The sequence below is a fragment of the Mycteria americana genome, chromosome 1 (genome assembly GCF_035582795.1).
Source record: "Mycteria americana isolate JAX WOST 10 ecotype Jacksonville Zoo and Gardens chromosome 1, USCA_MyAme_1.0, whole genome shotgun sequence".
NCBI classification, from domain to species: domain Eukaryota; kingdom Metazoa; phylum Chordata; class Aves; order Ciconiiformes; family Ciconiidae; genus Mycteria; species Mycteria americana.
In genome coordinates, this window is record NC_134365.1 from 211,621,699 (window position 1) to 211,634,915 (window position 13,217).

At 42.4% G+C, this 13,217-nt stretch overlaps 1 protein-coding gene across 1 annotated transcript in view; it reads right to left on the minus strand.

The window, feature by feature from the left end:
• Positions 1-13,217, minus strand: part of FAT3 (FAT atypical cadherin 3) — a 330,887-nt gene that overhangs the window by 14,925 nt on the left and 302,745 nt on the right. The window contains exon 21 of the mRNA XM_075491129.1: positions 9,317-9,785. Within this exon, the coding sequence (XP_075347244.1) occupies positions 9,317-9,785 (469 nt within the window). The remainder of the gene's footprint in view (positions 1-9,316; positions 9,786-13,217) is intronic.

A 13,217-nucleotide genomic window follows, 5' to 3' on the forward strand; every position in this document is an offset into this window, starting at 1 on the left:
GCTCATGTCTACAACCAGGGACCAGAGGAATTGCTGCAGCCCAGACCATCCTGATCATCATGATTCAGATAAGAATAAAGGTAATCCACGAACCAACTTTGGTCACAATAAATATTTTAGATCAAGGATGCCTCTCCCAATATTTTTGAAAATACAGACCATATTTGCTGATAGCAGCAGCCCACGCTCCTTTAGGGGCTTCGGTGAGGAACAAATCCATGAGCTGAGAGCTTTTCCACATCTGCCTTTCAGAAGGACGACACAGTAGGGATGTGACAGTAATAAAACACTTGATAGTGATACTTACCACTTTCATAAAGCGTATCATCCAGGCATGAACTATAAACTTCATAATGCCAGCTGACCTGGCCAATGCCAGCCCTAATCAGAGCTGATTATGTGCAGTGTGTGCTATTAAGAGACTGATTAATCACTGGCTGCAAGACGTGAGACATAACGCCACTCAAGTGGAGGGGGACCCTGTAGGGGATCAAAGTCCTACTTACACATTTCTTGTCAACAGAGGAGCAATGTCAGAGTCAAAACCAGTTCTTGAAACCATCAGTTCTCTCTGCCAAGTATCAAATGACAACCTCTTTTTTTTCCCCTCCTTGTGATTTCATATGGCACAGTGCCATTAATAAAAACTTTATTTAAGGTCATAAAGAAATCCAGTGAGACAACGTGTCTCTTCATATTGTGAACTGGATATTGAAATCTGAGTGCTTTTTCATTCAAAAAGAGCAAAGAACATGTCGGTTGTGAAAGCCATTAATGGTTAAGGCAGTCCCTGGGATGGAAAGACTCCTAGATTAGAGATGTTGAACTAGCAAAATGTTCCTGGACATCTGTAAAAAACTTTGGCTGATTTTTTAAAAAAACTACTTACAAAATCCAAATGCCCTAAACAGATGTGTAGGCGACGTTCAAGCTCCAGTTATGGGGTTCACATACTTACTGAATATAGCATACTAAGCAACTGGAACAAGGAACCTTCCTGCCATTAATACTGCTGGAGTTAGAGCCAAAATGGTTGCATGCAACTCAATTCAGTGTCAAGATTATTGGAGATCAAGCTGATGTACCTGAAATATCATCCCTCAGTGGTGAGCTTTTTAAACATATTTTTTAAAACCTTCTATATCTATACATCCGAAAAAACCCCCAAAACATATTTTAAAAGCCACTATTCTAGGAAACAAAGCAGGAATTTCCAGCACAATTACAAGGAAAAGAATTTCATGGAAACGATATGGAAAAGCCCAGTGGAGGCATGAGGCAAAAGCAATTCTGCATTAAGACTCCCACATCTTTTATGTCCTATCCAGTTCAATTTGCCTTGTTCAGTTACTCTAATTGAATTCTTTCATAAGGACAGGCTTTAGAGAGCAAACTTGGAACCAGGCTTGCTGGTGTACTCAGTCAAGAGTCCAAACCTATTTAATTGAAGATAAATGAAATAGATACTCAAATATCATGCTGTTTCATTGTCCTGCTACAAGACAGGAGATAGAAGCACTACTGTTTTCAAGGTTGCAGAGTTAAGAAGAGAAATGACTTGATTTTGGGGATTCCTAGAAAGCATGTTTGGTCAGCATCAGCAAGATGGGATTATTTTTTGGTGTCTTATACATATCTCACTCAGACAATGCAAACAACTTTCTGGACCTGTACAGATCCGGGTCTGAAGAATTACAAAACTGCGACTGCACCAGGCATTGCATTTTAATGCCATCCCTACGGAAGATTTATTGTTAGTTGGCAAAGTAGCTGATCTAGAAATACTGTAGGTAAAAATCACAGCATGAATAAAAAAGGCTGTTTCAGTGCTTCATTTTATGACTGAATAGTGACATCTATAGTTCAAAAATTTACAGTAATGTTTTATATGTTTTTTATGGTCCCAATGAGTTTAAGCGAAATAAAAATGTTCAATTCAAATAGAAAACATTTTATTCATAAACAAATCTATTGCCTTATATAATAACAGATTAGGTATGTTCTTCTATTTTTTATCTGATATTTTAAACCTACATAACTTTAAAGTGACTTTAAAAAACAACTTTCTGTACCTAAATTACTAGTTGCCAATCATTTGTAAGACAAAGCCTTTGAATCACTTTCTTTTCACATCTTGTGTTTGTTTCAGCTGATTAAGTTCTGGGTTCTCACTCTGTAACATATTCTGTTACATTTATTCACTGCAGAAAACTTGAGAAATATTGATTTGGTAAAAAAAAATATCCTTTTACCACCAAGTATAAAAGGAACATGGATTTATTATTTATTTATTATTTTATTATTATTGCCTATTGTTTATATTAAAGATGCACCAACTTCAATAAACATTTCATACTAAGAGGAGATGAAACTGAATGCTCCAGATGGGTCAGAGCTCTATTGGGCAATGTACGAACAAGACTAAAATGAAAAGTCTGCTTCTGAAAGCCTACATTTTTGACTGTATTTGATTTAATGATGGTGGAACACGGTCAGCTATTAGAAGACTGAAGTATTTAGCATAGATTCTAAGTTTAGGGATCAAAGTTTGAAATAAAAAAGGCAATAAGACAGTATTAAATTACAATATTTATCGCTGACTTTTCCTCCCGTTGGAAGCACTGCCATACACCTGCCAACTCTGAGCCACTGGCAGGAGACACGGAACTTTCCTGTGGCACACATGCTCAGAGCTGCAAAGCAGTCACCCGGGAGGTCTCCAACACAGCAAAGCATATGTCAAAATTCATGGAGTAGGGAAGTGAAGAGCTGATAGGATGGCTCAGTACACAGCATATATCGACTCGGCCAGCAGACTTGCCAGACCTTTTATGCTTCTCCAAACCTCTCAGCAGAGGCTGTAATTTTGCCCGCTACTGCAAAATTGTAGTTGCAAAGTGCAATAGTAAAGAAAACCCTTTTGGTCAGGAGTGCATCTTGGGTCTAACAAAGAATTTTTATTACACCTTTAATTTAATATCCCGGTAATGTAGCATGCATTTTTTCCCACCCGTTGAGCACAAGAATAATACTCAAACTTCCCACATCTGAGGACAACAGAGCTGAAGAAACGGCTAAGTGCTCTGTCCTCTCAGCAGGGGATGGAAAAAGCCTTTTTGAGCAAACTAGGGCTTGCTCCTGTTCACAATGAAGGCACTGAAAGTCTTGGAAATTCATCAATGTTTAAGATCATACAGTCCATCTGAGTTCCCTCCAAGAGATACGAATATTTCATTTTGCACACTGATGCTGGAAAATGTTGATCTGCATTCTCCAAGGCAGCAAATTTTGTGATATCACCACTGTATTGCTTCAGAGGGAAACAGCGTAAAAAGATAGAAAGCTCTGGTAAACACATCTGCAATGCTGCTGGGGTGGGACCACAACACTCAGCGTGTGCCACAATAGCCTGCACCAACAGCTGACCTACGAGCAACGACAAGCTACGGGCAGCATATAGCCCTTTTAGGCTATACCTACATTAGCAAGCCCTGCAGAGCAATGGCAGTGGGTCTGTGGAACAAAACAGTTGGTGCTGAGGACCCAGCACCCTCAGTGCACACATTTCAGGGCCTTAGGATTACATTAGCTGCGCTCCTGGTGCACACCTTCCAGCTCAGCACCGTCCGGGGGAAGCCTGGTCCTGCCCTTCGACACCTAACCTCTCCACAGCAGGAATCAAAGCACAGTGAGAGGGGACGATCAGAAGATTCACGTCAAATCACATTTGTGATTTTAAACATTTCTTTAGACATAGCCCTCTCCTGCCTACACATAGTCTTGGGCTTTCTGGTTGTTTTATAAGGCTCCTCCACTAATCTGAGTCCCCGCTATGTAGCTGAGTCTCACCTTCTCACTTTGACTCCAACAGCTTCTCTTCCTGCCTTGTTGGCATGTCCCTGTCCAGAGGAAAAGGGATTTTTCAGCCCCGACCTTACCGAAGAGCAACATGCTGTAAGCGAGCACACCCACACAGCCGTCCTGCCTATACCTATGTTTGCTTGGCACTTAATAAGCAGAGACAGTGGCAAAAGGCAGGCACGGTGCCATCAGCAGATGGGATGCCGTTATGCAGCGAACGTCTCTGTTGGTAGCATTCCCAGCCTGAGCATCTGAGTGTCTGTCTATCCTCAGGTTTACTTGGCTTTATTAAAGAGGATGCTCCGAACTGCTGCCAATTCTTTTTTTGAACATGTGTATGCTCCTGTTACTATCTATCACATGCAAGAGGAGCTGGCTTTTATCTGTTATGTGCTTTGGCTTTTGCATTTGATCGCCCCATGTAGTTTCTTTCCCTGCTGTGCAGCTAGACCTGACAAAATCAATGTCCAGAAACGCCTGCCCTTGGCCCTGCTCACATAGCGTATCACGGCAAGTTAACTGATGAGAAGAACTGAAGGTGAAGAGGACCTCTCCAGCATTTGTATTTTGGTATGTTTACAGACATACCAGGCCACCTTCAAGAACTCTGTGTTCTTCAGCCATACATATTCCTGCCACTTCAGATTTAACTTATCTGTCTTTGAACAGATGATTGCCTCTTGCCACGAGTTGGTATGAAAAGGAACCTCAGTCTTTGTTAAACTAGTGCTTTCTATGAAAGGATTGGCATGTATGTGCTTCCAAACTGGGAATTTAAATCCAGATGTCTAAAAGCATAGGTATAAAAAAGATTAAAACCCCCAAAATGTCTAAAAAGCTTTTAAAAATTAACTGATGTGCATTTGGTATGCTCACATTACAGCATGCTGGTTTGTTTGTGTGTGTGAAAAAGCAAGACTGAGAACACAAGTAAGACCAGGTCAGTTCATGACTATGGTTTTAATACACCCATTTTTCCCTAATGTTGTTCTTATGAACTACCTAATCCTCAAAACCACCCCTGTGTCAATGTTGCCAACACGCTTTAAAACAGGTATTAAAACCACCACCTAAGTTCCAGGTTGCATTTTTCCCTTTCTTTGGATTTTAACGCTATTCATAAAAAAACTAAAAAAGAAAAAATGAGGAGGGGGAAAGCAATGACTTTCTGTCCTCACACTCTGCCCACAGTCCTTGACTCAGAAGCTATTTCTGCTCAAATGCTTCATGTTCAAATAAAATTGCCTACTCATATAAGCCATTTACTTCAATCAAAGCCAGATGTATATAGGATTGATCAAATTAAAAGGAAGTAACTATACTTATAATTGCAGGCTTTACAAGCACGAGGTTTCTCTCCGTGGTTGAAAAGCTTGGCGCAGTGTTTGGATTTGATTACAGTAAAGCTTTCTATTGCTGTGATTGCTCATGTTGTTATTCATGCAGATAAACATACATTTACTATTGGCAGACCTGGTAATGTCACTCTATTATTAAGGTTGTGTGACATTTCCCTTTTTAAGACCTCATATTCAGCAGCTTACAGCTTAACCACACTTTAAACACTTGGTTGAAATTTCTTGGGAAATTTCAGTCCAAAGAGCCAAGCTGTTTCTAAAAGTCACGCTGTTTGTCAGGTTTCAAAATGCTAACAACTTTATTTAAAAATAGCTTCACTGACCTGTATTTATGGGTAGGGGCTGAAAAGTCTGGAATAATGTGGCCTGTATTTCAGGGCTGTGGTTTCCAGTGTCTCCAAGAAAATTGTCCTAAAGCCGTATATAGCTCTCAGGAGTCTCCTGAGCTGTCAGACCTGGTGAATGCTCATCACCTTTTCTCAGCCCTTTTAAAGCATGCATGGGATCTCCCCGCGGGGTCCCTGGACACACAGTACCCTCTCTTTAACTGCCGACAATGCCGGGCATACGCTGCTGCCGTGGGACTTGATTCGGACTCGTGGGAACACATGAGTGCAAGCGGAGGTTCATGTCATGGTTGCTTTCAGCTGGCCCAGAAACCAGATTTTGAAAGCAGAGAGGTTTTTCTGTGCTCTCAGTGATGAGAGCTACCCATACATTCTTCTGCAGGCTAAGATTCACATCTTGTCCTCCTGTTCAATATGCAGAGAGCTACCCATACATTCAGAGCTACCCATACATTCTTCTGCAGGCTAAGATTCACATCTTGTCCTCCTGTTCAATATGCAGAGAGGTCAGACAGAAAGAGCCAGCATGGGTCAACTAGCCCTGTGCCAACTCTCCTTTTGGGGCAATACCTTTGCAATCAGTCCCAAGCTCTGTGCAGCCCATGCACAGCACTGTCCCGGAGTCAGGAGCTTTGAAGTTGCTGTGGCCTTGGCCATACGAACCCTAACAGCAGCAGCGTGGACGCTCCTAGTGCGTGCAAAGCATCGCTTTAGCAATTCCACAAACAGGGCCGTAATATTACCCTATTCCCATAACTGCGGGGTGAAGTAGAAGGTAATCAGAGGCAGCTTTTTATTAATGGTGAACAGGGCAGTAGGCATTTCTGTTGAAAGGAAGATCTCACAACAGGAATACTATTATTGAGGTTTGTGTTTTAGATGATCAATTTATGCAAATTATATGTAAATTAGACACGGCCCCTTTGATTTCTGGCATGTAGCCAGCAACTCTTTCATGTTATAATGTTGGGTAACCTTTGCTTGACTGTTTCCTTTTAAAGTTAGCTATAAATCTGAGCTTTCTTTTTCTCTCTCTTAATTTCCTTGTAAAGCACAGTAGGGTTTTTCTAAGAAAAAGGATGTGAACGGTATATGAAATCTGCTCTGTAAAATTCAAATTAGAGGATTTATTTATTAAAACAAATCCTATCATTATGCCAAATACTCTCTGTTTAGGAAAAGGAACATTATTCTCCAGAAACTTTAATAGGAGGATAATATAATAGAAAATATTAGTCAAGAGATCCTGATGTTACTGAATGCCCTGGGATTGGGAAAAGGACCTTTTCACAGTATATTTTTGAATGCTTCCACCCATCAAAAAAGAAAAAAGCTGCCATTTTCTTTCTTAAGATAAAAAATGAAGAGTTCTTACTTTTTTTTTCTATTTTAAATGAAAGTCAGCTGCTAACATCTATGTCAGTGAATACAATGGCTGATGATTCTTAAATGCATGTTGCAATTTGTGGCTCCGCAACCAGGATTGGCAATGCTGTTGGGCTCTCCGCTCTACGGAATTTAATTACATGGCCTTTTTGCATATGGAGGGCAGTAACAACAGAATCGCTTTGCCTGGTGGAAACAAAAATGCCCATGCCTTCTCCTTGTGGGCTGGGCTGCAGAACCACCGATACATGGTCAGGGCCCATTGTGCCGGAATTATGGCTTTATAACAATCCTTTATTTACATACACTGCTGAGGCAGTAAAAACAGCAAACAGATTTTTTAATGGCAGGCAGCCGAAACATCCCCACAGGGCACATGCCCCCTCACCGAGGCAGGAACGCAGGCGAGTTAAATCAGTTCCATGGCTGCTTTGCAGCAGCGAATTATGTTGACATGAAAACGGTGCGTGCCATTCCAGTAATAAAAAGGGTCTAATCTTCAGCGCCGCCTGTGTCTCCCCTGCCCCACTGCTCCCCTCAGTTTGACTTGGCATGCACATGGTGCTGGGAGAAAAAGAATTACTGTAAAGCATTTCGTTAGAAAGGTTTCAATTTACTCATCACGAGATTGCTGAGCAATACTGTAAATAGACTCAAATAAAATCAATAGAAGGAGCTGTTCTCATGCTTCCTAGGATGCTAGCCTGGCGAATGGTTAACCTCATTTATTAAGTATGGAGTCTGAATCAAAGCCATGTTACGTCCATGTACATATTACAGCAGTATTTCCTAGGGATTTAAATAATCTTGCTTAGCAATTCTCTCAGTGGCTGCAGCATCTGTCTGCCTCAATGATTTTCTTTTGCCCTTGTTGTGCAGCTCTCCTTTTCTTTCCTTCCCTTGGTAAATGAAGACCCTTAACGACACACACAAGCAGCATTTGTCCTTGTGCTGCACATAACGTCCTGGCTTGCCAGTGCTACATTTCATTCCTCCCATCTCCTTCGACTGACAGCAAAGCCAATAGCGTCCTGATGCACCCTCTGCCCTGGCATAGGAGAAGCGGTGGCTGAATCAAAGCCAAGGATGCAGGGGAGATGCTAGCTGAGATATCTCAGCATCAGAAAATCCACATTGTCAGGGCTTACTCTATAAGGGCAGGATTATCCAAATGAGAAACTTTTGTCTGACAGTCGGTTTCAGCCTTGAAAACTAAACTGTTTTAAAGTTTAGAAAGTTCCTAAAGTTTAGAAAAATCTGCTTGGGGGAGGGTGATCAGAAAGGAAATATGAGAACAAAGCTTAAAACAATGAAAAACAGAAATAACAATTACAGGTGAAAGAGAACTTTCCAAGCAGAAAGTCCTGGACAGTGGTTAAGTGCTCCATAAAAAAGAGTTTAGTGGGAACTTCCCTAGGGAACCGTGACCAAAACCACTGACAATAAGTGGGTGGAAAGCTCTGAACTTGCAGAAGACCTCTCTGTTGAGCATCCTCCTTTTTGGAGGAAGTTTTAGTCTGCCAGAAAAGGTGAGCAGTGCTGCCTGCTAATACAGTATGGGAAGCTGGAAGGGAAACTTGTACGCTGCAGAGACAGAACAGTCCTAGAGGAAGGCTCCTACATGTATGCCATTTGCTTTTTTTCCTGCTAAGATGCTGACTGTTCTTATGGTCTGGTAACTTGCGCACTACATTACTGGGTAGTAAGTCACTGGCACCCAATCACAGAAGCCACCATATAACCACTGGATAGGAAACTCCAGCACGAGTACAGTTTAAATCAATGCCCTATAAACTTTGGATAACATTACTTAGACGTGAAGCACTCGGGCCTCCGAGGAAGCTGTAAAATATACTTCAGGTGGGGTTCTAATGGGGCGGACTCACTATTTTCCATGCAGACATGTAATCAAATTACTCACTCACAAAAGGACCAAGGTGTTTGTGGACAGCTCAATAATTATTTGTGACAGCTTCAGGAACAGAGAAAGGCAACAGTGCCATTGCATCTGTGACGGACGTTTGAAATCACCATCTTTGTGTACAGCCTTTGATGTTGTAAATGGATCCTGAAAAATCCAGCTGAGCATTACAGTAATTGTAATTCTATTGGTTTCTATAGAAATGGGATTATCCTAACAGCCAATAAATCAATTTCCTCCTGGAACACTAATGCAATGAGAAGGGGCACCATTTCACCGTTATTTATAGAGCAAACAGCTTTTACACAATTTGCAATACCTATCAGAGTTTTATAGAGTTCATGAGATTTTTCAAGCATGTTGCTGCATAAAACCATCTCTGGCAATAAATTATACAGGAAAATGGGGAGGGGGAAACCCATAAAGTAATGCAAAATATTTACCACCAGATGGCACGCTGGTACAGGTGCCGCCGTTCTGGCAGGGATGCCTCTCGCAGGCATCGGGGTAGAGGACGCAGCCAAGCTTTAATTCGGTCAGGCCAACCACTTCTGCAAAGCTGCTGCGCTTGTTTTGGAGTGGCAGTTCGTTGTTATTTAGGACAACTGAATCCAGGCAGCCCTGAAAGCCGCTCAAGACCTGCGTTGTTCTCTTGTCGGTCAGGCTGCGGACGTTATCCACTTGGACCTGGGCGCCGAAGTAGACGGAGCTATCTGTGCTCAGAGTTTGGAAATAGAGGGGGGCTTTGCGGCGCTCCACGTAGCTGTCGTCCAGGGACAAGCTTGTGAAATTGCGATTCAGCTCCAGGAAGACCGAGTGCCAGCTTCCATCATTAACGGCCCTGCCAGAAATTCCCAGGATTCCCGGTCCACTTCCGCAGTCCAACTGGAACCACAGTTTGCCATCGACAATCTGTGGGAGGAAAACAAATCAAAGTGCTTCAGGCACTCAGCCATCTCATAATACAGTCTCACGGAGAATGTGGAAACACAGAGGACTTCTAGACAGTCTCTATACAGTGTGAAAGCTGTTCTCCTATATAACACTAAAATAGCAAAAAGCTGTGCCTTTATCATCAGCAAAAAAAAAAAAAAGATGATAAATATCAGCTTAGAATTTAACCAAAGCCAGTTACTGCAAGCAAACTGAAAACATAGAAAAAAATATAGATGCAGAACACAGGTGAGGACCGGGATAACAGTGTGTCTCACTGAACAAGGCATGGACCGGAGGACCCATGTTCTGCTCTTGGCTCTGCTGCTGAGCAGTCGTGTCTCTCTGAGCAAGTCCCGCCATCCACCCGTGTGCTGCGATTCTGCTCCCAGTGGTTGATGCTACCAAAAGGACAGTCAGGGCAAGGGACCACCGCGGAGTGTTTGAGAGAGGCTTGTGGCAAAGTCAATGGCCACCGCTTTCAGCTGGGCATGTTAGGTGCTCTGCTCATGCACACGTCCTGTGCCTCTGTAACCTTTTGGAGCATCTCAGCAAGGTGTGGATTTGTCCCTAAGTGTCGTAAGTTCAGTTTCCCTAAGTACAACAGTAAGATTCTGATTGACCAAAAGGGTGCTACACTACCTGCTCTGTGTATACCTCACAGATGCTACACGACCTGCTCTGTGTATGCCTCACAGATGATATAAGATGGCTTTTACTTTTCTTTCTTTCCTCATATTTATCCTGGGTTCATGGCTTTAGAGGGATTGGTAGGATTTCTCACTCTCCCTCCTGTCCCTCACCCATCTGAAGTCCTCATAAAGGGAAAATCTGTGCTAGCCTGCTGGGGCTGGCAAAATGCACAGTGAGGGAATAGGTATGAAGTGCTGCTTTCCTGATTAGCAGTTTACCCAAAGATTTTAGGTTTCTCTAACAGATGGCAGATAAGTTTGAAACGGCTGACAAGGCTGGAAATAATTTCTTATGACACATTAATTGGATTCAAGCTCCCCGAAAGCTCTTGCAATTATTTTACCTTTATGTCATGCTCTAGGAAGTATTTATTTCTGCAAACCCCATCTCAAGACAGTTCTGTCCCATTATTTATCCCTCTGAAAAGTTCAGGCGCTGTGTCCTTTTTCATCCTTCCCTGCAGCACACATTGTCCTCTCCCTGGTTTATCTACAACACAACCCTACTGCTCTCCCCCAGAGCAGAGCAGAGTTGCCATAGCTGTCAATGTAAGAACCCCTCCGAGCTTTGGTGGCCTGCTGAATTGGCAAGGCTAATGCAGATGTGAGGATGCCGCATTGTGTCGATATGTCTTTGGCCATTTCTGGCCGTTTCTGGCATGAATAATCATTTAAAACTGTGCTAGCTAGAGACATCCCTTGGCATGTGTCTGAACTGGTGCTCAAACTCTTCTCTACCAGATTTTCTGATGTGGCTTGAAGGTAAACGGGACACTATTAATCTACAGGAGCAGACTCTGCTGTTGTGTCATTATCAGCATTTTATTGTCCTTAGAGGTTCACAAAACTACCTGGAGAAAAGCTAAGGGTAAATTCTTGAGTTCTGATGATGGACTTCCTTCTCTTTTCCAGACCTCAGTCTCTCGACCGGCTGAATTTGAAATGGGCTGTAACCTCAAGCCAAGTCACACTGGGCAGTTGGGGTGCCCACTCCACCACTCTGCAATCACTTGGACCGGGTGGACACAGAGATGCTAAGCACGTGACAAGGACCCTATACATGCCAGCTACCTACTTACTGTGCATGGCATGAGGGGTGTTAGAGGAATAGACATGTAGAAGGAGCCAGAAGAGCAAGAATTAGCCCCTGCTATGGGCAGCTGGTTATTTTTAAGTCCTTGACCTGTAGGATGTAATGAAACTGAGAAGAAATGAGAACTATGACTGTAATACAACATGCTTGAGGGATGGATGTTGCTTGGTACTCCTACAGCTCAATCAAAAAAGGCTAATGGATGCATAGAAAAATAAGTCTGGATCATTTTTCATTAAAAAATCTTTTCTTACAGGACTCAAAACTCAGCTGTAAACTATTTCTGTAGATTGAAATTGGGCCTATTAAAGCATCTGCTCAGGAGGAATCTCAGTAAACAAGATGCTCTGATAAACTGAGCTGGTTTCTCTCCAGAGATAGAGCAATAGTTTCTTTTCTCCCTGTGCAACAAAATAGTCCACAAACCTTGAAGCTGCTGCTCAGAAAGTGTGGTCTAGCTCAACAGGAATACAAATCAAACAGAAAAATACATGCCAACATATTACACTTTGAAAACCAGCCATCATCGAATAAGCAGTTAACTTGCTTCTTATTCAAAAGGCTTTTTCCTATGGAAACTGTTCTACTGATTGTGTATAATATACATATACCTCCCCTAAGACTACTTATACCCTGAAGGACCTACTGCCTGCATGTCTATTACCCTTACTCACAGAACATGCTTTTCCAATTATCTTTATAAATACAACACCACATATGAGCACCTGGGATAAATATTACACCATTTGTATATGGGAAACGATGATCTAAAAGATTTGCCATTAAAATATGTTTTATACATCTTTCTCATCCACTTTTATTTCTTTTTACCAGCAGATGATCTGACATACACAGTAAATATATATTGTCTGAAAGGCTATGTTTCCTTCCTTTTATTAAAAAAGCACTAGTAACCTCCACCTTAGGCTAGAGTGAAAGATGGAAAGGATGGTTCAACGCTTACAGTACTAGTCTAAGATGTGATAGATATGCATGGGAATCCACACTCTGCAACACTCTTCCTCTGGGATCTCAAGCAAGTCATTAGTTTCAGGTCTCCATCAGTAAAAGAGCAATAACGTCATTTCCCTACCTCACACCACTGCTTTACGGATACATACATTAAAGACTGTGTCGTGCCCAGATACCCCTAGCAGTGGGACCATAAAAATACTTCCATCAATCAGATGGTCACAGGCCTTGCTGTAGTGGGCAGGGAGGAAATATTTGTCCCCTGATGGCCCCATGCCTCTAGGAGGAGGAGGAAGAGCAGGAACAGCCTGCAAGGAGCCAGGGCTGCAAAGGGCTCCTGTCCTGCCTATTTAGCAGCTAAGCTGGCCACGCAGGGAGGAAAAGGGTCCTCCACTCAACAGGGCAAAATGATCTCTCCACTCCTAAGCATGGAGAACTCAACCACAGGTCTTTGGTTCAGCAAGTAATCCCTGGAGTTCCCGTGATTCCCTGTAACCGCAGTGATGTCAGGGACACTGTTCAATCCTCAGACAGGGCTCTTTGATTATAGCCTCGGCCTTGGTACCAAGAAAAGCCGAACTTCAAGCTAATTTCTTACTAAATGAGGTACATTCGAGCAAATAGTATGGAAATCCAATGAAAGGCCAATGCTGT